This window comes from Caloenas nicobarica, chromosome 19 (genome assembly GCF_036013445.1).
Source record: "Caloenas nicobarica isolate bCalNic1 chromosome 19, bCalNic1.hap1, whole genome shotgun sequence".
NCBI lineage: Eukaryota > Metazoa > Chordata > Aves > Columbiformes > Columbidae > Caloenas > Caloenas nicobarica.
The window spans coordinates 1,919,338-1,946,862 of record NC_088263.1 but is presented as its reverse complement, the minus strand read 5'-3'; the positions used below and the strand labels follow the sequence as shown (position 1 = coordinate 1,946,862).

Below are 27,525 nucleotides of genomic sequence, written 5' to 3'. Positions count from 1 at the left end.
AAGAGCCCTGTGATGCTCCGGGGGATGCTCAGAGCACCACTGCAGCTCAGGATCTGGGGATGAGGGCGAGCCCCATTGCCTTGTGTCCCTGAATCACAACCTCCTGTTCTATTTTGATAGGGGTCTGTAAGCCTGAGCCTGCAGTTTCACGGAACCATCATTTTTGTTGGAAAAGCCCCTTAAGATCATTGAGTCCAACTGTTAACCCAGCCCTGGCACTGCCTCATGTCCCTGAGAACCTCATGTCCGTCTGTTCATCCCCTCCAGGGATGGTGACTCCAGCACTGCCCTGGGCAGCCTGTTCCAATGCCCAACAGCCGTTTCTGGGAAGAAATTGTTCCCCAGATCCAACCTCAACCTCCCCTGGTGCAACTTGAGGCCGTTTCCTCTGGTCCTGGCGCTTGTTCCTGGGGAGCAGAGCCCGACCCCCCCTGGCTCCAAGCTCCTTTCAGGCAGTTCAGAGATCAGAAGGTCTCCCCTCAGCTCCTGTTCCCCAGGCTGAACCCCCCAGTTTGATGCTTAAGCCTGTTTCTGCTGTGGGAATAGATGTGGTGTTGTCCAGACATCAGAAAGATCAAACCTTTTTGTTCCTGGAAGTCTCCTTGGAGGGTCAAAGATCTGAACTAAAGATCTCTTTTTCTAGAGGTGACGTGGGAGGTTCGTTTATTTACTGCTTTAATAGGGATTTTGGATTAAATGTGAATGAATTAGCATCCAATGAAAACAGTGTTTTAAATGGTGTGATTAAAAAGCGTTTCCCTTTTTGGTTGTATTGTGACTTTGGAGTCACAAAGCTGCAAGTTCCTTAGTTCTTTCTGACCTTTCTGGGAAAAACAGGCTATGGGAGACCTGCCCTTCTGGAAGGAAATCCTAGGGGGAAATGAAAGGCCTTTGTCATGCCCTTTAGTGGAAGACTCTTTTTTTTCCTTGCACTTCTGTCCTAAAGCTCTGCTTGCTTTTTTTTTTTTTTTTTTCCTCCTATCTGGCCACAGAAGGAGGTGATCCAGTCATGGGCATTTCTAGACCATTTCTAAAGCAAAACCTGCAAAATCCCAGTGGTCAGCAAATGTTACTAATACTTAATTTATAGCACAAGAGATGAGTGGTTTAAGAGCTGGGAGATGCTGAGAGAACTTGATCAGAAGGTTTCTCAAGTTAAGGGGATTTGGCCCAAAGAAAACCTGTCCAAGAGGAGCAGGTCCATGTCACAAGGGTGTGTGCAGGGACGGGCTGGGGCAGGAGAGGAGGGGGCTGAGCTGGGTCACTTCCCATCATTACTCTGAATTCCTTCCTCACCACATGTTGCTCACAATGTGTGACCAGAGCTGGAGCATCACCCTCAGAACAGCCCTGGATGCTTTAAGCGAGGAGCAGCAGATCCAAGGCCGGGCTGGGGCTGCTCCTGAGCTCTGCCTTGTCCCACCCCCCCAGCCCAAAGGCGCTTGTTTGCATCGATTCATGCTCCGGCGCCTCGTTACTGTTTGCATATAGCAAAGAGCAATTTCCATCCTCTAAATTAGCTTAATAGGCACGTTTCCGTTTCCACTGTGGTGGCAGAGGGTGCAGAACTGCTGGTGCTCTGGCCGTGCCTCTCCGCTTGTTAAACCAAAACTCTGCTGCTCTGCACCGCAGCCGCCTCTCGCCCTCTGCCACTCTGTAGCTGATTTCCCATCTATTTTGCTTTCTCATGCCCAGAGCGCAGGACACCGATGTGAGCTTTCCCGTCCTACTGACATTCATCTGATACAGCGTGTTGGAAGCAAGTAGTTTGCAAACAAAGCCGGGGCCTGCGACACACAGCTAATGACCTTCTCTCTGCCTGTGTTTCCTTTACGTCAGAAGTCGGAGTGCTTATTAAGTTTGGAGGCTTACTCCCAGGAGCAGAAGAAGAGGATCTGCTGGTGTCTAGCTGAGAACATCACCAAGCAGCAACATCCAGCACCAGCTCCAACAGAGAACAAGGTAAGGGACATGTGGGAGCTCCAAAACCCCGCTTAGAGTCCTGCAAGGCTGTGCTTGCAGCAAGGGCTTTGCTCCGGTGATGCTCCTGCTGTGTGAGCTGCTCCAGAGGCTGGTTTTTTGCCGGGTGATGAGCGAGTTTGTATTTGGGCGCTGCTGCGTCTGCAGCTTCCTGCCCTGCTCGGGGAAGCAGTTATTGCATTTGCATCCACTGCCCGGAGCCGAGGCGGACTCCAGAGAGCTGCTTCTGATGCCTCCCAGCATCTGTATTTGGACAGCTGATGCCGCCAGACCGGTGTACAGCCCTCCCAAGAGCACGGCTCTGGGGCAGGACGGGATGCAGGGTGAGAGGTTCAGACTGTGATCTCTGGGTCTTGAGTGAAAGGCCGAGGTCATGGGAGCAGCGGTGCGTAGATTTGCCCCTTCTGTGTGCTCAGATGGGCTCAGGTGTTTGATCTGGACCCCACATGTGGCCTAAAGCACAGCGAGGTCTTCTCATGAGTGCTGGTTTTTGTACCTAGTGAGGCAGCACCAGCACTTTTCCCACGCTGAAGAGCTTCAGCCTGGCCCAGAGCACAGTTTCAGCAGCACTGGCAGGAGAAATGTGTGCGTGGAGCGGTTTTGGAGTGCTGTTGTGTGCATCTACCCTGTGTGGATATGGTTAACACCTCCCATCTGCCCGGCTTTGGGGCTGGGGCTGCCACCACCAAGCTGTTTGGGATGGTGGAGATGTGTGCTGGAGTCATCCTGTCCCCCAGGGGTTGGGTTTGGACCATCAGTCCCACCGCTCTGGGACGAGAGAGAAACACGCTGTGCTGAGTGTGGTAAGAGCTCTAAGTGAGGCACATGGGGATCCCGGGGGTAAAACCACCCAGATATGTCCCCTTGGCTGGTGCGTGGTGGTAGAACAGCTTCTGCCCTGTTCGCTGTTGGGTTTGGCCTCAGTGCGGTCGGATCTGGCTGGAAGGCAGGTGACGGTCACCGTATGTGTGGGCAGGAGCAGGCGGCTGCGCTGCAATGTGGCTTTTGCTCTGCACGTCCCAAACTGGGTCAGCGCAAACATCTCCGCAGGAGACAGAGCCTCTAGATTCCTTTTGCTGCACGTTTCAGACAAACTAAAATAGCAACAAGATACAAAGCCTGAGAACCAACCAAACCTCTAGAAATGCAAATAGCCCAGGGCAGCGCATTCAGTGAGGGGACAAGGCTCTGCCATGTCTCTTGTTTTCCTGTGATGCATCTTGCTGGCAGGACACAGTGCCTGGGCAGGGGGTCCCGGGTGGCTCAGCATGGCAGGGTGTGCAGTGGGGCTTGGCTGGGCTCTGCTCTCGGTTGGGTCATCCTCTGGGATGAAGCTTTGCAGGGTCACGTTCAAATCTGAGCATCTAAAGCCTTAAAGGGGGGATCTTGGCAGCCCTCCATCACGACAGGTGCTCTGGTTTAGGTTTTTGGGTGACATTGCTGTTTGCCCTCCCCACCCCAGACTCATTGTTCATGGCAGGGTGTGGGATTTTGGCTCTCTGCTGACTCACGAGCCCTGTGGCTCAAAGCAAAGCCCTGAAGAGTGTCTGCTCCCTGTGCTGTTGCAGGTACCTGGCCACCGGATAGGTGAAAAAATACTTTAGAAGCCAGCACAAACCTTTCGAAGGCTTTTCTGTGCCTCAGTATAAAGGGGATGCTCCTTGGGTGCAGCAGAGCCAGTGTGGGCCCTCCAAGGTTGTGACAAGTGCGTTCCGTCTCGGCTTGCTCAAGCTGGCAGAGATCCCACTGGTGGGATATGGGACTGAGAGGGAGAGAAAAGGAGCATGAAAGCTACCACCAGGCACTTAACTGAGTTTATAGCACCGTTTCCCATCCCACCAAGGAATAAACTACCCAGGGTGCAATTTTAAAGGCGAGGATGCTGGGTGGCGTGCGAGCTGGGAGCAGGGTGTGCGGCTGCACCCGGGGCTGGGCTGCGGGCAGGAGCCCAACGTGGGCGAGCGGCGGCCGGGGCTGCTGGGACCAGTCTGCGCCGCAGCTGGTGTGTCGGGGCAGACGTCTCTGGGGATGCCAGTGCAGCAGGATCTGGGAAAATCCGTTGCTTTTTGTAAGGGAGAAGCGATCCATTAGCTTTGCTTGTTGCTTACAAGTTATTTGATACTGGGGCTATTTGAGGAAACAGAACAGTGTCTGTGCTCTGTGAACAAATTAAGCTCGAAATACCAGTCTCGTCATGGCCGATTTCTGCTCCAAACAGGAATCTGTTTTGCAAAGCCTTCAGAACTGCTCCAACTTGGCAAGACAGCTCATTGCCCTGCGGCGGGCGCCCAGCCGAGCGTCTGTGGGCTTTGCCGTGCGACAGGAGCAAAGGGCCAGTGCAGCCGCTGTGCCAGGCACAGATGTGCCATGTGCCAGCTGTGCGCTGGAGCTGGAAAAAGGGACAATGTCTGAGCAGAGAGCAGCTCCTTGGCAGCTTCTGCCAGCTGGGAACGGCTCTGCCTTCCACATGCTAACGCTGCTGTTAGTGCCATCCCTGAGTCCTTCCCAGAACAAGTGGCCTGCGATGGGGCAGAGGACCCCCAGCAGGAGGGTCACGTCTGGAAAGGAGGGGCCGGACTGGCCGCTCTGGAACTTGCGTGGTGCCAACTTGTTGGAGCTGTGGGAAATCAGACAAATTTGTGGCTTTGGGATGGCACCTCTTGCTTTCCGCTCCCCCTGGGCTGTGCCCGGGTAGGGCAGCACTCGGGGACGTGGCTCTGCGGAGCTGTCACTGCCACCGGCAGCGTCTCCTGGGAGGACGGTGACACGGCTGCTGCTTCCAGAGCAGCTGGTGTTAGAGCAAAGCTGCTGGTTTCTGGGAGGCACAAGCATATGGTGCGTGTAGCATCAGATTCAGGGGTGCAGGAGGAGAACGTCCTGAGGGATGTGGCTGTAATGGTCCAGACGTGCTCCTAATGGGATTTTCCTGCCAGGGTCAGTGCAGGAGGAGCTCTGGGATCACCATGGTCCAGCTCTGCAGGCCGAGTGTCCCACGGACACGGTGGCAGTGGGGTTCTGGTCGCTTCCCTGCTGCTACTATAAGACTTGCCTGAGCTTCACGGAGTGACAAACCTGTCCTGCCTGCAACAGCAGGTCACAGGAGCTGTTCTGTGGCTGTTTTCTCCATCTGCAGAGCTGTCCCCACTCTCGTCCTTGGGTCTGGGTCTGCCCTGGGAAGCTGCTCTCTGAGCAAGGATTTGCAAAACACATCACGAGGGTGACCCAGCCTCGTGACAAACGTCCCCAAATGAGGAGGCGTGGAGCCTGGAGGTGGGTTGGGCTGCTGAGGAACCGCAGCGGCAGCAATGTTATTATAGCGAGAGCAGCTTGATGAATTAATTGAGTTAGCGAGGCTGCCTCCTTGGGCAAATAATGACCATTTGCGCAGAGCATGGTGCTTTTTTTAACCTTGCATCGCTGCACTGGTCCTGTTTCCAGCTCGGCTCCGCGATGAATTGCATTAGCAGGATTGAAGAGATGGCAAGTGCAGAGCAGGGAAGGATGCATCTCCGGGGGCTGGAGCTGCTCCAGCTGGTTCGGCTGCCCAGCAGAAATTAGCGGCACAACACCCTGATTGTAACGAACCTGCCACCACCGCCTGATTCTCACTGCTTGTTTCTTTGTGTCTTCCACACTCAGAACGGCTGATTGCTCTTCCTTCTGCCTCCGTGACCTGAGATCACTGCGGGGATGATGGCTGGCTGTGTCTGAAAGATGTAGAATATCTTTAAGCTAAAGAACGATGGACACTTTGTGGCGCGGACTTTGGGCCGTGGGAGTCCAGGACGGGCACTCCTCTTGTTTCCCGAGGGAGGTGGTGGATCCTCAGCATTTTTCAAAGCCGGTGTCGCTCCCATGGCTGCTGACGGTGCGAGCAGGCGTGGGCCGATCCTGCGCCCCAGCCCTTCCCGGCAGCGCTGGCTCCGGTGCTGGGAACGAGCTGCTCGGGGGGGCCCGGCCGGCCCCTTCCTGCCCGTTCTCCTACTCAGGAAGGGCAGGGCTGTTTCTCTCACTATTTACAGCGTGCTTGACAAGTGCAAGTAAATGTGCTGTCAACAAAAGCAAACACCGTGTAATCGAGGGATGATTGAAAGCAGGGCTGGAGCGGTGGCACGGGGGAGCTGGAGGAGGAGGTGGCCACGCTCCCCCGGGCACCTGCAGCGTGGAGGGAGGCGAGCGGGGACGATCCCTCTCCTGTGCCGTGCTCTGCCTCCTCTTCCTCACCCCGAGCACCCCGGTGTGCCCCAGGCACCCCCCTGTTGTGTCCCCCTGTTCCCCAACATCTCCGTTCCTGTCCCTGGGCACCCCTGCTCCCCCACATCTCGCTGCCTTCAGCAGCACCTTTCTCTTTGCTCTGGGTCATGTCCCGTTTGGATGGTGGCCCTGTTCACCCTGGAGCTGGCACAGCCAAGGGGCTGCTGCAAGTGGGATGACTCTGACAAGTTGGGGACAAGTGGGGTGAACCTCTCTCTCTCTGATCCAGCGTTCAGGGGGTGCTTCGCTCAGGGGGAGTGTAGTCAGAGTGCGATCAGCTGTTTGATGGGGAAGGAGGGGAGGAATTTGCACCTCGTCGCTTTCTTTTTGGCTCAAAGTCCTTCCATTTTGTGCTGGGAACCTGCTGCCCTGTCTGTGCCAGCTCTGTCACCCGCTGCTAGGGCACAGACCAGGCAGGACAAGGTCATGGGTGCAGGAAACCTGGAGCTTCATCAGAACTTGGTTTTCTTAGGGGGATCATATCTTAGGTGATCTGATCAATGCTGATCAATATCTCCAGGGTGGGTGTCAGAGGATGGACCAGACCCTGTTCAGTGGTGCCCAGCGCCAGGGTGAGGGGCATCGGGCACAGACCGAAACACAGGAGGGTCCATCTGAACATGAGGAGAAACTTCTTTGCTGGGAGGTGCCGGAGCCTGGACCAGGCTGCCCAGAGCAGCTGTGGAGTCTCCTGCTCTGAGACATTCAAACCCGCCTGGACCGACCTGTGTGATCTGCTCTGTGACCCCGCGTGAGCAGGGGCTGGGCTGGGGGATCTGCAGAGGTCCCTGTAACCCCAACCAGGCTGGGATTCTGTGATTCTTCCACGGTGCCAATGTGGGAGGCGGAGCAGGGCCAAGCACATCACAACAGCATCTGAGGACCAGCCCGACCCCGGCCACACACCTCCAGCACCTCCCTTGTGCTCTCAGAGGGCTCAAACTGGGGAGAAATCCTTGAGGTTTATTCCGTCCCAATAAGGGTTAAGGCGTCAGCTGGCAGTACTGATGAGCCAGGTTACAAAAATAAAGCAAATAAGTGTGTTATTCCACATCAGTGAGCAGAGCCCGGCTCTCGCCCTGGGCTGGAAAAATTCATTACTGAGGATGGCCAAAGGCAGCTTTGGTAACGCCGCGAATTTGGCGGCTGTGGCACTGGAGACACTGTCCCTGTGTGAGGGAGGCCCCAGTTCAGCTGCATCCACTGAAGTATCTGGAGAAAACTGTCCCTGCCAGAGGTCTCTGTCCCATCAGACTGAATGGGACCTTGAGTCCACGTCGGTGACCTTGATGTGTGGTGGCACGTGGATCTCACCCTCAGCACCTGACACACCAAGAGAAGGAGAATGTGTTGACTTGAATTCAATGGAGACAGGTGTTGAAGAGACAGCAGTAGGTGTGAAGCAGGCTGCAAACATAAAAGAAGGAAATGCAGTTTGAGCTGGCCTGGACTGATCCATTCTGAGCCATGTTCTTACTGGAGCTGTAGCCCTGTTTCACGGGAACAAGCCCCACATGCAGCGAGGTCACCCAAGGCTACGTGTGGGGATTTTACAGCTCCCTGTGAGGCTCCACAGCATGTCTCAAATGTCCCTTTAGGAATTTAAGGAGCCTCTTATGCAGCAGCCTGTCCATTCCCTGCAGGTGAGCCTGGCTGGGCGCTGAGGTGTCCTGGACTGATCTTCTACCCCATCACTCCCTTTGTGCACATCACTTGGGTTGCAGACAGAGCACAAAGCCTGGGAGGGGCTGGATTCACCTGGTTGTTCGCATGGGGCTGGATGGGGTGCTGGGCTGGGGTACAGGGATTTTCAACATCTCCCCGGCACAAACCCTGGCTCCCTCTCGCTCGGTTCCCAGCCCTGCCGGCTCTCGGGCTGCCAGCCCAGGACAGCTGCTGGCTCGGCCCCGGTGCTGCTGGCTCACGGCTCCCCAGGGACGCGTGTGCCGGGAGCGAGCGGGGAGGGACAGAGCAGATGGGCAGCTGAGAGCCGCAGCTCTGGCTTTATTTGTTCGGTTGCTCAGCTGGACTCCAAAGCCATTAGCAAAGCAGACCTGTCCCCTCGGGCAGACACCCGCTCCTGTTCTCTGGCACCGTGCAATGTTCTCCAGCTGTGTCCAGCAGCACCAGTGATTCTGCTACATCCCCCTCTGAGCAGGTGCTGTAGCGGGGGTGCACGCAGCCGCTGGCACTTTCACCATGGCCAGAGGCATTTTTAAACCCTTGAAGGTCTGTTTCTTGTGAATCCCCAGAAGGGCTGGTAAGAGCGACCATCATGCTGCAGAGCATCTCCCACTTAGAGCTGTCCCTTTTCCATAGAAAACGGTTTGGGAAAAAACCCAACCATGAACCTGCAGCAGAGTTTCTTTAGCAGGAAGCGCTGGAGTCGGTCTGTGCTCCGTGTCGCTTGGGGGCAGGACAGGGCAGGAGAAGGGGAGCTGCAAAAGCCAACACGACAGGTACCAGGGTGATATATCATAGCTCTTCCTCAAGGCAGAGCGGTCATGGACTGTTACCAGCAGGTAATGGTGTCTCCAGGGATTGCTGGCAGAGCCGTAAATAGCACAAGGGGCATGAGGGAGTGGTGGCTGAGAGAGGCTGGGGCGGCTTCGTCTGCCGCTTGACACAGACATTAATAACGGCAGCGGCAGAGCCGGCGCTGCACTCATGTCTGCCGAGCCACGGCTGCGGGCACTGGCTGCGGGCACACGCCGGGGCCGCTCGGGGAGATGCCGCTCGCTTGGCCCATGCAGCTGGGGTGGAACTGGGAGCCTGGATTGGGTAGGTTTTGCTTTCTAAGATTGCAACCTGGGGCTCTACCCGTTGCTGGGCAGGATCTGGCCGCAGGTGGAGGATGCAGCTCAGCACCATCGGGAGCATGTTTAGATCCCTTTAGGTCACAGATATCTGCTCCGCTCCCTGCGCTGGGCTGCTCCCTGCTGTCCCCTGGGGAACCTGTGGCTTCATTCACTGCCAGGCTGGGTTGGAAGGGCTGGTATGAACAGTATTGGGGGGAGCAAAGGGGTGTTTGCGGTGATGGGGACTTTTTGAGGTTCCCTTGCAAATCTGGGCTGTGGGCAGCTGTGCCGGCTCTCGCTGCGGGAGCCGCATTGCAGTGTGCTGACAGTGCGGGCTTTCTGCTTTTACAACCTTTGGGAACCTTTCCGTTTACTGGCACTAGGGAAAAAACAGCAAATTCAGCTATTGGCACTGAAATCAGACCTGTGTGTGCTGGGTGGGGATGGAGGGCACCAGGCAGGGAACAGGTGGAAGTTTGAGCTGGAGCTGCCGGAGCGGCTGCAGTTCAGGGCTGGCAGATCGGTGCTGCGGTGGCCGCAAGTCTGTGTGAACTACAGCTGCTCGGCGCAGATGAGGTTCTTAGGGATGTGGTTTAGGGACAGCGTTGGGTTAACAGTTGGACTCGATGATCTTAAAGGTCTTTTCCAGCCAAAATGATTCTATGGTTTTAAGTACACAGCATGGGGAGGTTTTGTCCCAGGTCGTTTGCTGACACCTTCAGCAGGTGCACCCAAACCGCGGGGTGCACGCTGCACCTGCAGACCGGGCTCCCTCCTGCACACCTCGTGCTACAGACAAGGTTGTTGCCTCGATTCAGCATCGGCCCCTGTTCACCGCTGTGCCTTGGGCTGGAGCAGCTCTGGGAGAGACACAGATGCGGCCACTGCAGAGCCGGGGCTGGTGATGCCCCGTCTGGCCCCGTTTGCAGAGTGATCAACTGGGGGTGACTGTAACGGGGTGATGGGATCAGCGCAGGCTGCTGGCACAGGGTCATTCCCTCCCACAGGGGAGGATTTCTCCTTCTAGGGCTCCGAGATGTTCCAAGCCCAGGGTTTTTTGGGTGGTACGAACATTCACACCCCCACAGGTATCTCCTCACGGTGTAAATCCACCCTGACTGCCCCGCCACGGTGCACTGTGCAATCCTGCTGCTGGGGTTTCTACATCCGCACTTGCTTTTGCTGTTACAGTAATTGGTCAGTATCAATTATTCATTGATGCGGTAATGAAGCAGGGAATGGGTAGAAAACCCTGCTGCGTGGTGACCCCTTGGCTCCCGCGTCCCGCAGAGCCGTCGTGGCTGAGGAGGGTGAGAGCGGAGCTGCCCGGGGATGCTCCTCGTATGCATTTTCAAAATGACTCCCATGAACATTTTCTCAAGTTCTGGTAGTTCTGCTTTGTGTTTCTGGCTTCGTTTTCTTCTTCTCAGCCCCATGCTGTGTATTAGATGCCGCTTTCCTGTAGCTGTGTGCTTACTTGGTTCTTAGTAGTCACTTTTTAAATCTCAGGGTGCTCATCATGAGTGGTTTTGGTAGCGTTTCACAAGGCCAGTTAGAAGTTTCTGTCTGATGGATCTGGGCACAGTTTGTCCTATGTTATGAACCAAAATTTTAATTTTTTTTCCACCTTAGGAAAAACCTACTTTAGAAACATTGATGTTTCCCTTGTCAATGTAGGCACTGATTTCCCCGCATCCCATCTGCCCTGAGGAGGGATGTTACATGCTGCCAGCAGTGAAGCCAGCTGTATCCTCCCCTGGAGAGGGACTTGGTCTCATTCTCATGGAGTTAAATGCTTTTGGGAACAGATGAGACACCTTCGAGCAAAGGTGGATTTAAGGGCAGCAGGAGCCAGAGAGGTTCCTCCATGGAACCAATGAAGGGTGGTGCTGCCATGGGCTGGGGACAACCCGTGAGAGCAGCTGCTCCAGTGGGACCTCAGGAGGTCCATCAGCTCCTCCAGCAGGACCTTGGGAGGTCCATCAGCTCCTCCAGCGGGACCTCAGGAGGTCCATCAGCTCCTCCAGCAGGACCTCGGGAGGTCCATCAGCTCCTCCAGCGGGACCTCAGGAGGTCCATCAGCTCCTCCAGCAGGACCTCAGGAGGTCCATCAGCTCCTCCAGCGGGACCTCAGGAGGTCCATCAGCTCCTCCAGCAGGACCTCGGGAGGTCCATCAGCTCCTCCAGCGGGACCTCAGGAGGTCCATCAGCTCCTCCAGCAGCACCTTGGGAGGTCCATCAGCTCCTCCAGTGGGACCTTGGGAGGTCCATCAACATCTCCTGTGGTGACAGCACGGTTGGAGCAGCGTGTCCTTCTCCTGCTCGGCTCCATGTCCAACAGTCTGTTACCTGCAGGGAGTTCCCTGCTTCTCCCAATCCCAGATTTTGGCTGAGGAGCTGCCTGGGAGCAGGCGCTGCAGTTCTGGCTGTGTTTAACCTCCTCTTCCCCAGTATTGCTGCACGTCATGAGTCTTGAGAAGTCTGAATTCCATTTTCTTGTGTCCAGGCTTTCCTTGAGCCACAGCGGTTCCATGACTGTGAGCAGAGGTTTTGAAATATTGTAAGAAGCTGGAAGCCTCAAAAAAATGCCTGACCTGCCGGAGCTGGGGATTTCAGGAGATGCCACATGTCACGGCGCTGCTGGCAGCACCGGGGAAGGCCAGTGCCGGCTTTGGCTCACAGCCGGGCCATATCTGTGGCTGGTGTTTTCCCAGCTGGAAGTCCCGGCCGTGGCCACCAGAAAGGGCATGTTATTTACAGAAATGCCAGAGAAGTTGAGGCCACACTGATAAACCCACATCTGTTCCTTGAAATTTGCTTTGCTGGCGCCATAGCAGCAGCAACCAGAAAAAAACTGATCAAATTATAGACTGAAGAGCAGAGGGTTTGCGGTGCTTCTTTCCCATCCTGGTTTCAAGAAAACTTTTGAGTCAGTGAGTGATGCCCGAAGGCAGCGGGAGTCCAGGCAGAGGGATACAGCTGCGGAGACTGGGGATGCTGAAGCAGACAGGGCAATGTTTGGCTTTTTTTGGGGTGTGTTCAAGCTTGTTCAATGGGGAAATCGATATTAGGGACTCTATTGCTGTTGCTCTGGTCTCAGATCAATGATCCTCTGTCCCTGAAATGGCCCCTGGGAACCGCCCTTGGGCTTGGAGCCAGCTTGCTCTTCTGCTTTCTCTTCCACTTCTTGGGACATGCTGCCTTGGCCACTTAGTCTGAGACAGAAACTGAACTCTGGAGTGTGAGGTTGTCCAGGGAGGATGGAGTGAAGCCCCTGGGCCATCCCAGCTCAGAACAGGGAATCCCAGATGTTGAGAATGGGGAGAGCAACATGTTGAGGATGGGGAGACCCAGATGTTGAGGATGGGAAGATGTTTTATGACAGGACAAGGGGTGATGGTTTAAACTAAAGGAGGGAGATTCAGGCCAGACATGAGGAGATTTTTGCTCCTGAGGGTGGTGAGAGCCTGTCCCAGGTTGGCCAGAGAGGTGGTGGATGGACCATCCCTGCAGACATCCCAGGCCAGGCTGGACGGGGCTCTGAGCAACCTGAGCTGGGGCAGATGTCCCTGCTCATGGCAGGGGGGGCACTGGGGGAGCTGGGAAGGTCCCTTCAACCCAAACTGTTCTGTGATTCTATGAAAATGCTGAGAACAGGGAAACCTGCACATTGAGGACACCCAGATGCTGAGAGCAGTGACATCCAGATGTTGATGATGGAGACATCTAGATGTTGACCTCTGACTCCTGAATTACTGCTGCTGGCCAAGGAAGAGAGACCCATGCTGCAGTGAGACCATGGGGTGCTCCGGCTGAGTCCTTGTGGTGGAAGGACTGATGTCCCCTTCTCTTCCCTGCTGAGCCAGCATCGGCACTGCCTCCAGCTGCTGCCTCCTCCAGCAGCCCCTTGGCCACCATGATGCTGGAAAGGCCACCTGGCCACAGCCCTGTCCTTGCTGGCCCAAATCGGCTTTGCCCAGGAAGGTGGCTCTTGGCTTCTTGCTGTCAAAGTCCCTGGTGCCTCCAGCCGTGCTGATGTCCCTGCCATGTCCTTCCCTGTTGTTCCCCCACCACCAGGACATGTTCCCCAGAGCTCAGCCCTGTCCCTTCTGCGAGGACGGGATTTCACAGCCCTGGTGACGCTTTCAACCCCAGATGGAAACCTTGCTCGGTGGAGAGGCTCCTGCTCACATCCTTCGTGCCACTGAAGAGCAGCAGAGTCTCTGATTCAATTAACGCTGGGATTTAATTTAATCCCCAAATGCTTCCCATTTTAAAGGAGCCTGTTCATTTCCTTCTAGGGCCTTATCTGATGTGGGCAGCCAGCAATATTAAGCAGAAGGACTGGACAGATAGGGAGCTGCTGGAGAGGGGAGGGCTTTGCAGAGACTGGCTTGAGGGCTGCATGGGTTTTTCCTCTAATTATTTCATGAAGTAATGATGACAGTGATTGCGATACAAATAAGACACAAGCAGCATCATTAAAACACATGCTGGTGCAAATAGCATCCTTGCACGGCAAGTCTGCAAGCATTCCCTTTTTACAAAGAGTGACTGCGGACGGGGTGAAACAGCCCCAAGGACGGGGCAAACCGAGCGTTTGCTTTGTGCCTCCCACCAAATCCAGCTGCTTTGGGGCTGGGACACATGGTGCAGATGGGGCTGAGGACATGGCAGTCTCTGAATTTTAGTCTTCAGGCTCATTTGGGCAGTTGAGGTGAAGATGCTGAATTGCTGCTGGCAGCAAGTCAGGCTGGAATGGGACAGAGCCGGTCGCCTCTGTGCTTGTCAGTGTAAAGGGGCCCTTTTGGGTGTGACAAAAAAGAACAAGGTGCAGTGGGACACGGGTGAGCTCCTCCATGTGCTGCCCAGGCTGCGACACTGAACCCAAGCAGCTCTTTGGAAATCTGTGCCGCTTTTTGGACCTGTTGGCTCAGGCCGTGCCTGCGGATGCTGCCGGTGCTGCACGGTCTCTGTGCCGTCCCCTCTGTGCAGAGCAGCTTGTGCCAAAACCCCTGCAGGATATTTTTTGGAGATGACAGCATCCTTTGCAACCCGACATCTATGTGAAGCTCCCTCCTGATACCCAGCGGTGGGTTATAACCCCCGCACGCTGGCTCTGGTGTTCAGCAGCAGCTTGGCTGTCCCTGGCACCGGCTCATGGGGCTCTGCTGGTACAAGCCAGGGCCACCGTGGGGATGGAGCCCCTGTCCCCTCCGTGGCTGCCGCTCTACACGCTGGGGTGTGATGGATGGGCTAATTCCCAGGGCCACTGATCTTTTTGAAGCTGAATTCAACCTAATTGATACAGGGGTGGTGACTTTGTTGGCTCCAGCTTTATGGTTGCCATCAGGCTTGTGAAAATCCTTGGGTCTTAATTGGGAATACAGTGACATTTTGTGCTGGGTGACTCGTTACCTGGGCTGGGCCTGTACAATAACCCCCACCCCTGCCCTGCGGGGTCTGTGGAGGAGGGAGATGCTTCCCAGGGTGGGGGTTTCTCTCTGCTTTGGTCTCTCGCCTCTGCTGAGCTGTTTTTACCCCTTTGGCTCAGACAGGCTCTGTGCAAAGGGAAAATCACATGAAAGAGAGAATACAGCTCTGTCAGAAGGGGGGCTCATTGCAGGCATCCCCTGCACACAAAAAAACCTTGGAGGTTTTTTCCCTTGGCTTTTCCCTTTGAAAGGGCAGATCTTGCTCTGGCGTTTCCCAGCTGCAGGGGAAAGCTGGCAAAAACCAGCCCCAAAGGCTTAAAAAACCAAAATGGGCTGGTGGGAGTGGTGATGATTTTCCAGGACGTGACGGGGCAGCCCTGGGGAGCCCCACAGCTGGGGCACCCGCTTGGGGTGGCTGAGCTGAGCTGCTGGGCTGAGCTTGGGCGATCTGAGCTGAGCAGAGCCCGGTGCTTCCCTCCTGCATCTAGTGATGCGGTGCGGGAGGGGCTGGAGCTGCTGGCTTTCTCTGCCGACCTCGGGGAGGGTTTCTGCAGGGCTGAGCCCCAGCAGCAGCTCACGGGGGGACGGGGGAGCCAGCGGGATGAGGATGATGGTACCAACTGAGCCACCGGCCTCCAGCTTCCTCCAAAAGCACCAGTGCAGGGGATGGGAGCTGGGTGGCCCCATCCTGCTCCAGTTTACTACTGGTTTGGGGACCTGGTGCTTCAGGAGTCAGGACCAGGACTGGGTGCTGTGGGAGCGATGGATGATCTGCCACCACTCGGGGACCTGGGGATGATGCTGTTGCCCCACCGCGCACTGTCAGGGCTTTATGTATTGGAGCCAGCCTTGTGGTTGGACTGTTAGGAGTGAGAGGCTTCCAGAAAGGTGGCCAGTGAGAGATTTAGGGTGCTCTTGCCTTCATCTTTCTTTATCTTTCTTTATCTTCTCTTCTGGGCAGATGCTGGAGACGGACGCTGAGAAGCCGGGACAGATGCGCTCGGAGGACGGGAAGGCGGTGATGGGTGATGCTCCTCCAGCTGCAAAGACATCAGCTCCATGTGAGCCCCAGGAAGCTCTGAGAGCCACCCGGGGTCCTCTCCTGGTGGAAAAGCAGCCGGTGGCCACCGAGAAGAGAGAGGAGCATCTCAGCTCCCTGCCAGCCTTCATCATCCCGGAGCTGCGGCTCGACAGCACCTTCAGCCAGAGCGCGGCGGGCACGGCGGGCGGTACCACGGACGGCGAGGACGAGGAGGAGGAGGATGAGGAGGAGGAAGATGAGGATGAGGAAGATGATGAAGGGGAGGACAGTGACGAGCACTACTTGGAGAGGAGCGACGTGAAGCGCAGCAGCATGATCGAGACATCGGGCTGTCAGCCCGTCTACACGCTGAGCGTGCAGAGCTCCCTGCGGCGCCGGACCCACAGCGAGGGCAGCCTGCTGCAGGAGGCCAAGAGCCACTGCTTCACCTCCGACACCACCCTCAACTGCTCCGACAACCAGGCCGCCACGGGCCACTGGGCCCTGCCGTCCCCCAGGACCCTCAAGAAGGAGCTTGTCAAAAACGGTGGCTCCATCCACCAGCTCTCACTGCTGTTTTCGGGCCACAGGAAGGTACGTGAGCCGGCGGCTCTGCGGGGCGGTGGGGTCCTGCTTGGCCATGGGGATGGGGGAACTCCTGGGATGGTGGTGTCCTGGTGTCTGTCCTCTCTCTCCGTGGCCATGGCAAATGTGGCATTTGTGGGTGTCAAGAGGATGGACCAGACTCTTCTCGGTGGTGCCCGATGACAGGACGAGGGGCAGTGGGCACAGACTGAAACACAGGAGGGTCCATCTGAACATGAGGAGAAACTTCTTTGCTGGGAGGTGCCAGAGCCTGGACCAGGCTGCCCAGAGCAGGTGTGGAGTCTCCTGCTCTGGAGACATTCAAACCCGCCTGGACCGACCTGTGTGATCTGCTCTGTGACCCTGTGTGAGCAGGGGTTGGGCTGGGGGATCTACAGATGTCCCTACAACCCCAACGAGGCTGGGATTCTGTGTGCGAGGGCTGGGAAGGTCCCTCTCACTGAAAGTCAGCTCTGGGGCGTGCTTAGCACCCAGGGGATGTCACCCATCACCTGTGGGTGCTGTGGGTGGCCATGCCCCACCAGTGCCCCATACCCTGCAGGGTCCCTCGTCCTGCTGTCTGCTGAGACCAACGGAGGGAGAGATGCACCTGCGTGTCTGCACTTGCAAAGAGCTGCTGGCAGCAGCGAGGACAGGGACAGTCCAGGCTCCAGAGAGTCTGCATTGAAAGAGAGTCCCTGGTGTGCTCAAGGATGCCGGGAGCAGTGTGGCTTTCTGCCCTGGCCAGCCTCTTGCAGAGATTTGACTATTGTGGAGAGTGCGTCTCAGAAAAAGGTTGAGATCAGCAGCGATTTCTGACCCTGACACGCAGAGAGGAGCAGCAGAGGGATGCACAGCAGGAGGGCCCGGGTTGTGGCCCCTGGTGCAGAGCTTGCCTTGGCTGTGCTTTTCATCACAAATATTTACAGAAACAATGTGCCATTGCAGACACTGTGTGAGAGAAGCGCTGCTCGCCCCATTCGTGGTTTAGTGCCAGCGTTGGGTTAATGGTTGGACTCTGATCTTGAGGGTCTCTTCCAACCAAAATGATGTGATGATTCTATGTTGTGCAGCTCAGGACCGTGTTATGTGGCTTAGGACCACATCATGCTGCTCAGCACCACCTTGCAGTGCTCAGGACCATGTTCCATGCTGCTCTCGGGCAGGAGAACCTGGTACAGAGCCCTGCACACCAGCAAGCAGGGTAGCACAGCGTTGGTGGGGTTAAACCTTTGATGGGGTTAACCGTCTGCCTGCCAGGCTCATGCTGCTTGAAAAGCCACCTCTGGTGCTGTTTTCTAAAGCTCTTTTTGGGCTCAGAGTCCCCAGCCAGCTGGTGAGAGCCCTTGAAAGTCTCACAAGCCGGTCAGATGGAGCTGCTGTGCCAAATGGGAGCCCAAACCCGCCTGGAGACTGACGCCAGCAATCGTGGGCTGGGGAGTTCTGCCCCGATCCCAGATCCCATCCAGAGGGGTCACCTTTGTGGCAAGGACACCCGCTGCCTGGCATGGATGCAAAGGAGATGGTGGCAGCGGCGGTGCCTGGTGCGAGTGTCCCGTCAGGGCTAGCGGTGCCGAGGCTGCTGGAAAGAGGTTGCACAGTGCCGCTGTGTGAGCAGCCGGGAGCACACAGCCCCGCAACCCGGCTGCTGCAGCGCTGCGAGACCCGGCGAGCTGTCCCCTGGCTGCTGGGGGACAGCGGGGACAGACCCCCCTCCTGCCCCGCAGAGCCCCTGGCTGCGCTGCTGGGCTGGGGGATGTTTTTCAGCAGGGGCAAATGGAGGTCCTGGATTAAACCTCTCTGGTGCAGGCGAGACCGAGTGGTTTTGGAGCAGGGAGCAGGGCAGCTGGAGCTCCTGCTGCTCCCGGTTCCAGCCCTGCAGCAGCTCTGGCTCTGCATGGACGGTGCCGTAACCCCCTGGACATTACCTGGACATAACCTCCTGGGGCATTACCTGCCTGCTCCCCTTCCCTCCCTGCTCCCCTTCCCTCCCTGCTCCCCTTCCCTGCCTGCTCCTGTTCCCTGCTGCTCTGGCTGCCTGTGGTCCGCAGCGGGCAGGGCAGCCGGGCATGGTGCTGGGCCACAGGGTTTTGGGGGCTGCTGTCACTCCCCTGCCTACACTTTGGAGGGACTTTTGTCAGGTTCTGCCTCTTGACTAGTTCAACTCTCCAAGGTTTCTGGAGCAGGACCCTGATGTACAGTTCCCCGATGGATCCCCTCCAGCAGCCGCACCAGTGATATCTGCACCTGGTGGCCTCGGCCACAGTGCTACAACATCCATCAAGGTGCTTGCGATTTTTCCCCTCTGGGAGCATTTCACAGGGGCTCATTTTATTGGCCTTTCTAACACTGTCGTGCCCAGTGTGCCTCCCTGCTCCCTTCCTGCCTGTGATCAGAGCTGGGAGGCGGTTGTTTTAAGAGCGCATTGTGGCCGGGAGTGCTGGGACTCCTCGGGCGAGCTCCACGGCTGCCTTTTGTCCCCAAGCGTGGCGGAGCCTCTGGACAATGGCAGGAAACGTGCTCCGGCTGCACGTCGCCCCGGCCAGCCCGCCTGCCGGGCCCGATCTGCCTGGGGAAGGTGCTTTGCAGGGGCCGCATTGTTTGGGGCCGATAAACTCCGGAAACCTGGGTGCAGAATGGAAGGAAGTGTCCAAAGCCTCGAGCCCAGGGCTGCGGGGCTGCGCAGCGGGTTCCCACGGCACAGCCACGAGGCAGCAATCCTAGAAATCGCCCCGCAGCCCCCGGCAGCACGGGGATGAGCTGGGTGTGGGTCAGCTGCGAGCATCTTCTGGTCTTGTTTGGTAATGGATGAACTACTAAAGCCCCTGAGCTGTGGTGGTCCCAGGAGTCCCCTCGCCTGGCCCCAGGCTTTGTGGCTTAGAGGCTGCGCTGATGCTGCCCTGAGCTCTTGGTGCATCCAAGGTCCCCTTGGTTTGCCCAGGTCGCTCCAGGGTGACGGTCAGGGAGTGGAGCCCTCTGGGTGCTCCTTGGGCTTGAAACCTGCCATGATTGAGAGCAGCCCTGCGGAGAAGGACTTGGGGGTACTGGGGGATGAAAGGTGGGCCATGAGCCGGCAATGTGCGCTTGCAGGCCAGAAACCAACAGTGTCCTGGGCTGTGCCACCAGCAGCGTGAGCAGCAGGTACAGGGAGGGGATTCTGCCCCTCTGCTCCGCTCTGGTGAGACCCCCCTGCAGTGCTGGTCCAGCTCTGGGTCCTCAGCACAGGACACACATGGACCTGCTGGAGAGGGGCCAGAGGAGCCCCAGAAATGACCCGAGGCTGGAACAGCTCTGCTGGGAGGACAGGCTGAGAGAGTTGGGGGGTTCAGCTGGAGAAGAGAAGCTCTGGGGGACCTTAGTGCAGCCTTTCCAGACTTAAAAGCGGCCGATAAGAAAGATGGGGACAGACCTTTGAGCAGGGCCTGTTGTGATAGGACAAGGGGTGATGGTTTTAAACTAAAGGAGGGAGATTCAGGCTGGACATGGGGAAGAAATTGTTGGCCCTGAGGGTGGTGAGAGCCTGGCCCAGGTTGGCCAGAGAGGTGGTGGATGAACCATCCCTGGAGACATCCCAGGCCAGGCTGGACGGGGCTCTGAGCAACCTGAGCTGGTGCAGATGTCCCTGCTCATGGCAGGGGGGGCACTAGGGGAGCTGGGAAGTTCCCTTCAACCCAAACTGTTCTGTGATACTATGATTCTATGACTTTTCCTGCCTGGGCGCTGCTGCAGGACCCTTTATTGATTTTGGGTGCCCAGCCTGGTTCTGGGGGCACCAGGTGCTCTGCAGGCTGGGGGTGTCCCTGTGCCCACCTGGGACAGCAGGTCTGGGGATGTGAGTGTCCTCCCCGTAGGAGGTACCACTGTCAGTGTCTTGAACCAGGAGGGTACCCGGGCCACTGGCCATGGCATCTCCTGAGATGCTCCAGGAACACCCTGGACTGGAGGGGACACAGGCCAGGCAGGTTCCCATGCTGGAGGGGAGAGGAGCTTCTCCCATTGTGGCAGCCGTGGTGGTGGGGAAGGAGCCCTGTGGATGCCGTGGCTCTGGGCTGTGGGTACCACGGGGAACACTGGCAGGGCTGGTTGGTGACACTTGGAGTGCCACCGTGGGCATGCACCAGCACAGTGATGCAGATGCTGTTTTTCTGTTCCCCCCAGCTGAGCGGAGCTGACCCTGAGTGCAGCTGCGATGAAGGGGACGAGACCTCCCGCAAGAAACGGAGCAAGAACCTGTAAGTGTCACATCGTGGTGGCATCAGAGTGTGCCAGGGCTGTTTGCTGTTCGTAAACATCTTGGTTGAGCCTCGCTGGTCCAGGCAGCCCTCAAGGCATCTTGTCTTGTGCCCCTGAGCTTTGCTGGGAAGAAAGCAGCAAATACCCACGTGAACTAAGGTCTGACTTCAGATGGGGAGTTGTGATTTTTGGGCAGGAGGTTGGGACACGCTCTGGGGGCACCGCACGGCCCAGCTGGGAGCAGCCCTTGGTTTGCCTTGCTTTGACACACATTGTGAAGGAGCCGGCTCTTGCTGGTGTCATGGGGAAAACAGCTTCTCCGATGCCAGCAGAGCTCTGCTCTGGCAGTGCCGGCTTCAGGGAGGGCAAGTGGTGAAACGTGAGTTGAGGCCTCTTCCCACTGGCCCCTCCGGAGGAGCCATGGGAGGTTTCCCACCGTGGGACGGGCTCCAGCCCCGGCAGCACATCACATCACAGCGCGGCAGGAGCACTCAGCGCAGGGGCCGCCGAGGGACGCTCGCAGCCCCGCCACCTGTCCTGGTGAGGCTTTGGGGCTGCCAAAAACTGGATCTGGGCAAGGACGAGGCAGCCGTGGCCTTTGCTCCCCACAAGCGCAGCTGCAGCTGGGGGACAGGCACGTTTTGGAATCAACTCCGGTTTTGCAAGGCAGGGTCCGGCCGGGTGTCACGGCCGCAGGGAGCCTGAGGATGGGTCTGTCCCCGCTCCACGTGGCTCGGGGCAGGCGGAGAAGCCGCACGTGGCTTGAGCGGCTCAGGTGTGCGAGGGGCCGAGCGCGGGCTCCGCGCTTCACCTCTGTGCTGCTGCCAGCGAGCGGCACTGTCGGCCCATGTGCTTCCCCACTGCAGCTGCCTATTTTTAGCTCTTTTCATTATTTTCCCCAACCCAATGCTTGAAATGAAAATGAATCTCTCGCAGGCTGCAGCAGGGACGTCCCCCGATCCGCGTGTCCCTGCTGCGTTGGGGGATTCGGGCTGGGGGGGGAGGCTCAGCAGGGTCAGGGGCGGTTGCAGAAGGTTTTCTGCTCACCTTGAGACACCGGCGGATGCGCTGGGAGCCTCTCGGCATCGCGCAGGCCGGCTATTGGCTGCACAGCACGGTTGCCAGCCGGCTGCGGGGGGTATTTATGGTGCCAGTGGCTGCTGGGGTCTGGCACTCACCACCCGGCACCGCTGCCGGCCCTGCTCACCTGCCGGCACCTCCAGATGTACCACGCCATGGTGGACTTTTCCGAAAAATACCTGGAAAGGTAGGACTCAGGCTTTCTGCGGGAAAGGTGATGCTCTGTGCAGGGGAACGTTTGGATGTGATGCAGGGCGATGGGGCTGGACATGGCCTCATTGCAGATCACTTTATAAGGGTGTCTCCAAACTAGGGCTTATGAAATGTTATTTTCGCTCTGACATTTTATACTGCAGACTGGCTGTAGCTGGGGGCCGTGTGTGCCCATGGTACTGCAGGCTGGTTTCGTGCTGCTTGCTATTTATTTACAAGTGGGTGCAAGAGGAGCAGCGGGTTTTAAGTTGGGAAACTTCCTCAGGTGGTTCTTGCTGGTGTATCACAGCTGGTAAATCTCCCCATGAACTGCGATCACCTGTGAGCTCCAGAGCCTGGCATGGGGCAGAGCCCCCGGCTGCAGTGGGTGTTGTGCAGGGGGTGGTGCAGCCTCTGGCTGCTGGGGACACACACAGGGGCTGCTCAGAGCTCTGACAGCCCCGCCGGGTGCTGGGGACACACACAGGGGCTGCTCAGACCTCTGACAGCCCCGCCGGGCGCTGGGCTGCGGCGGCTACCTTGCTAAACTGGGAACGCTGCTCCAAGTGCTGCTCAGGCTGTGCGGAACAGCCCAGCCCGGTGGCGCCTGGTCCTCATGCTGAAATGAAAACGGGAGGCAGATGGTGTTTGGAGTGGGAGGCTCCGTGTTTGGAGCCGCTTTTCCCATGTTGGTGCTGAGCCGGTGCCTGGCAGCTGGCAGGAGTGGGACACGTGTCTTGCTGGGACCACAGCCCCAGTGATGGGGAGGGAGGAAAGCCACCAGTGACCCCTGCGAGGGCATGGACTGCACCAGGGAGCAGGTGGAGATTGCTTGGAGGAGTTTAAAAGATGCATGGATGAGGTTCTTAGGGACATGGTTCAGAGGTGGACTTGGCAGCGTTAGGTTAACGGTTGGACTCTATGATCTTACAGGTCTTTTCCAACCAAAGTGATTCAATGATTCTATGGTTCTGTACTGCTCTGGCTCTGGGTGCTCAGCACCTTGCAGGACTGAGCCCTGGGGTTGTTGCAGCTGTTTATTTCTGTAGGTTGCTGTATTTTCCCCTCCTGGGACTGGAGGGAGCTGTGGGTCCAGATGGCGTCACTCAGGGTTGGGTACACTCGTGTCCCCAGCCAGCCCTGGGTATGGCTCGGCCAGACAGAGGTGGCATCTCTGAGTGTCCCTGCACAGACCCCCTGGTATGGGACCCGTGAGGGGCTGCAGGGGGTGGCCTGGCCGTGTCACCCTCAGGCCATGTCCACCCTGGTGGCACTGCCAGCGCCGGTGCAGGATGAGCGTCCCATGCCACCTGCGTGTCCCCTGCAGCCCGTCATGCTGTGGTGTCATGCAGGGGCTGTGCCACGAGGGGACAGCATTGTCTGTGCTTGTCCCCATCTGTCACCTCTTCCACCTCCTGCTCCCCCACCTCGGTCCCTGGGGAGCCCTCGCTGGGGCTGGGATGGGGGTCCCACTTTCCTGTGGTATTTGCCAAAAATCTTTGTCACAGTTTGTCCTGGTGGCAGTTTCCGGGGTGAACTGGGAGCCCTGTGTCTGGCTGGATGTCAGTCTGTCTGGGTGCACATCAGTCTGTCCATTTAGGGGTGACAGAGCGGGGTTCCATGCCCAGTGGCAGTGCGGGGTGTCTGTGCCCCAGCACCCCTCTGTGCCACACATGCCCGTCCCAGCCCCCCCCTTATGGAGATGTCCCCATGTCTGTGCCTGTCCTGGGCTGGCACCAGGGAAATGTGAGCACCAGGGGGTCACACGTGGGCTCCCAGCCCTGTCCCCACAGGGGGGACACAGTGAATCGCTGCTGTCCCCGCTCAGCCCCACTGCCGGCCTCACCGCTTCCCCGGGATGCCTGCGCTCTATAAATAACCTCATAAATCCCCGCCGTGATTATTTTCCCCGCCGTCTCTTGAAAGGCCCCACTATCCACCCTTGGCGTTGATTTTTCCACCTTTCCTTGAGTTTCCCCAGCAACGGCGGAGCCGGCCGAAATAGCAGCGGGGCTGACACAGCCCTTACTCACTCCCGCTCGCTCGCCCCACGCCGCATTTAAAGCTCCTCCGGGCTGAGCCCTCCCACTTCCGCGCTGGCCGCGCTGGTTGGGACGCGGCACCGAGCCGGCGGCAGAGCCAGCCAGCGTCTGGCCGCGCCGGGAGCCGCTGCGCAGGCCGTCCCAGCAGCCATGCCCTTTTTCCGCGACCTTTCCAAGCCCCAGCCGCTGGAGTTCCACGCCGAGATGCTGCTGGGCATGCAGAGGCCCCACACCGGCAGCCTGCAGCGCCGGCACACCATGAAGGAGTAGGTGGTGGGCACGGGACGAGGCTGCTGGCGGGTGCCCTGCGTGCTGGGTGTCCCCCAACGCTCATCTGCCTGCTAAAACTTGCTCTTTCTTGTAGAGCCAAAGACATGAAGAACCGGTTGGGGATTTTTCGGCGGCGAAACGAGTCCCCGGGGGCCAACCCCTCCGGCAAGCTGGACAAAGTGCTCAAGTCGCTCAAGTAGGTGCCGCGAGCGGGTGCCGCGGGGATCGGGGACCGTGGGGTTTGGGGACGAACTGTGGCCGGGCTGAGCATCACCTCCGGGGAGCCTGGGGTCACCCCGTCTGGGGAAGCTGCGGACAAACAGTTTTTGTACCTGCAGGAGCATTAAAAACATTTGTTGGCTGAAAATTCCCCCTGAGGCAGGTGGGAGGTCTGTGCCTGGGAGGTGGTGGAGCAGCGGCTCAGGCTGGAAATTTCCCTTACGGCTGCTTTCTCCCAGTGCCTCTACATGGAACTTTAACTGGCTGGAGCACGGTTTGAAAAACCGCTTTGCTCTGGAGATGCTCCAGCAGCCAGAGACAAGCTCTCCTTGCTCTCGCACCTGATGGCTTATCTGACCATTGGAGCGGGACAACTGAAATCCCCACGATCCCACAGCCCCCTGGGCTTTGTCCGGAGATTTCACAGTTCTAGACACCCCAAGTGGCACAGCTGCCTGCACAGACCTCTGTGTAGCAGATTTTCTTCCTGCCAATCTAAACACAGAGTTTTTCTTACAGCAGAGCCACCACGGCGCTGCCCGGTGCAAAGCCTGGCTCTGCCCGCGGGTGCTCCGGTGATGCTGGTGCCGCTGTGGGAGCTGGGACACACAGCTGTGCTTTATCAGCTGGAAATGGTTTTTTTGCTCATGCTGTGTTGTGGCAGGCAGCAAACGCAACTTTCGCAGCTTCACTTTGCCAACGCACTGTCCTTCTCCTGCAGGCCCACACCGGAGGAAGCTCTCAAGTGGGGTGACTCTCTGGAGAAGCTGCTGCTGCACAAATGTAAGTGTTTGCCCGACTCTTCCGCCTCTGTTTGCTGCTGGGAAATATCCAGGCACGTGCAGGGATAAAGCCGGGATTTCCTCTGCTAATCCCTTCCTGTGTTTGGGGGCTGACAAAGAGAAATGAGGCTGCCCCTTGCCTGCACCCCTTCTGCTCCTGCCTGTGGTGGGGGCCAGGGACAGCCACGGTTTGGGGCTGCAGCCCCACTCCAGTGTGGGGGGAAAAGGCAGTGATTTGTGTCTGAGCCCGACTTAGAGCTGTGCAGCGGGTCTGTGGAGCAGGAGCTGCTTTGGGCCATTCCCTTTCTTGTGTGTCACAGCTGGGGCACCCACGTCGTGGCCGTGTCCTACACCTGTCCCCATAGCGATGGCCGGGGATCCTCTCCCCAGTGCTGTCCCATCTCCAAGCGCAGCCCCTTGGCTCTCCGCGCAGCTGGGCTGAGGACGGTGGATTCAGCGCATGGATAGATGGCGTTCCATCGCTGCCTGCTTTGCACAGGGCTCGTGAGGGGGTTCTAGGGGAGGCAGTTTAGGTTGCACCTTTGCAAGGTTGCTGGGCTGAGGGTCTTGTGGGGCCATTCCCACCTGTGAGCCGGGAGTAGAGACGTGTCCCTGTCCCCACAGATGGACTCGCTGCCTTCAGGGCCTTCCTGCGCACTGAGTTCAGCGAGGAGAACCTGGAGTTCTGGCTGGCCTGCGAGGAGTTCAAGAAGATCAAATCCCAGTCCAAGATGGTCTCCAAAGCCAAGAAAATCTTCGCCGAGTACATTGCCATCCAGTCCTGCAAGGAGGTGAGGGCTGGTTCCAGCGCTGGTGCGTGGCTCTGCGGCCCCGAGCTGCCCGGGAGCTGCTCACCAGCGCTGGTGTCTCTGTCCCCAGGTCAACCTGGACTCCTACACGCGGGAGCACACCAAGGAGAACCTGCAGAACATCAGCCGCAGCTGCTTCGACCTCGCGCAGAAGAGGATTTACGGGCTCATGGAGAAGGACTCGTACCCCCGCTTCCTGCGCTCTGACTTGTACTTAGACATAATTAATCAGAAGAAAGGCAGCTCCCCGCTGTAGACCCAAGGACTCTTTCGGGGCAGGCTGGGAGCTATGTGTTTACATGGAATGGGGTGGCGGAGGCCTTTCTGGGGACGGCAGGAGCGTGCCTCCCGCTGCCGTTCGTGCCCCCCAAGCCGTATTCCTGCAGCGGACACGTGTGGGGCAGCTGGAGGCACCGAGTGCAAGGCTGAGGGGACCAACAAGCCAAGCAGTCTGGTACTGCTGCATCGCCCCGTCTCACCAGCGCTGGTACGACGCCTTTGGGGTGACTCCGACGGGGATTTTAGCCAGGAGGGAAGCTCCCACAAGACTACTGTGAAGCACGTGCCTGAGCTGAGCTTTGCTGGAAGGTCACGAGTGATCCCGACTCGGTGAGGAGGGACTTTTGTGCAGGGCTCCAGCAAGGGGACAACAGCACCGACATGAACATCTTCCCTGGATAACAGACTTCAGAACTGGACCAGCCCCACGATGCTGCTGTGCTTCCCGTGCTGGTGATGCCCCCACCAAAGCAGCTACATGGCAGGACCCCCCGGCGCTTCCTTCGCTCGTGGCAGGTCCCCCAGGAGCAGCGAGCGCTGGGTCCCTCCCCGCGCCGGAGGTGTGTGAGCAACCACCTCCCGCTCCCACCCCAGTTTATTTATTGACCTCCTATAGCTGGACGCGTTGCTGTGTAATAGGAAATCCTCGTGTCCTTTCCTCTTCTGAAATTACAAGTGCAATATTCGTGTGTGTCGCAGCGGAGTTCTCCGGTGGAGCGGATGCCTTTTTTTTTTTTTCTGAGTGTGTACAACATTTTCTAAGTTAGCAGGTTTTATCTGACAAAACATGTTCCCTGGCAGCGGGCCGCTGGGGGAGCCTGAGTGTATATATCATACCCTGACGACGGAGGGTTTTGTGATGGAGAAAAGCAGCTCTGTGAATCAGACGCTCTCCTTACTCTGGATAACAATGTTATATTTTGAGACGCAGGGGTTATTGCTGAACCTGCCAGAGCTGGACGGACTGCCTGCCTCCAGGCACCCAGTTTACAGTGCGAAGCATCTCTGCAGCTAGCAAAAATACATTGTCATGGTCATAGGTAAATAAAAGGAGAATATAATTTCTTGTAGCTGCCTTTTCTTCATGGCATGTTTCTCAGCGCTGACAGAGCCGGGTGTCCCCTGCCTCACTGAGGAGTATAAAATCCTGTTACTGCGTGGTTAAAGATGGGAAAATCTGGTTGCTTGAATATCTGAGCTGTTTTTTCTGATGGAGCAGCTGCTGGATGCTCCTGAGGCCAGGCCCGGCGTAGCCCTGCAGGAACACAGAAAGTTTTGCCCAAAACGAGACTGTTCCCAGGGACAACATTTGCTGTTTAAACACTGTGGGGCATGAACCTCTGAACATGGAAATACCCAGAAATATAAGTGACCCGGTGTAGCTCTCGGTCCCTTAGGGACACACCAAAAGAAGCAACACAAACCCCAACAGGGCTATTTTGGGTCCTGGCTTGGCAGGGCTGCTCCCCCAGCAAAGGCAGCACTTTGACAGCTCTGATGGATGATGAAAATGTTTTGTAAAGGCTGTTCACGATGTGTTTGGTAG

General features: G+C 57.5%; 1 protein-coding gene across 3 annotated transcripts in view; it reads left to right on the top strand.

The window, feature by feature from the left end:
- RGS3 (regulator of G protein signaling 3) overlaps positions 1-27,024 on the top strand; it is an 87,066-nt gene extending 60,042 nt beyond the window's left edge. For 2 of the 3 annotated variants that reach the window (XM_065648501.1, XM_065648498.1), the window contains 7 exons: positions 1,840-1,962; positions 15,429-16,082; positions 20,232-20,305; positions 23,985-24,086; positions 24,831-24,892; positions 25,516-25,682; positions 25,771-27,024. In XM_065648501.1, coding sequence (XP_065504573.1) covers positions 1,840-1,962; positions 15,429-16,082; positions 20,232-20,305; positions 23,985-24,086; positions 24,831-24,892; positions 25,516-25,682; positions 25,771-25,956 — 1,368 coding nt within the window. In that variant the 3' untranslated portion in view covers positions 25,957-27,024. Of the gene's footprint in view, positions 1-1,839; positions 1,963-15,428; positions 16,083-20,231; positions 20,306-23,728; positions 23,887-23,984; positions 24,087-24,830; positions 24,893-25,515; positions 25,683-25,770 lie in introns of those variants that run through there. The other variant, XM_065648500.1, reaches the window with a different exon arrangement.
- The last annotated feature ends 501 nt before the right edge of the window (positions 27,025-27,525 follow it).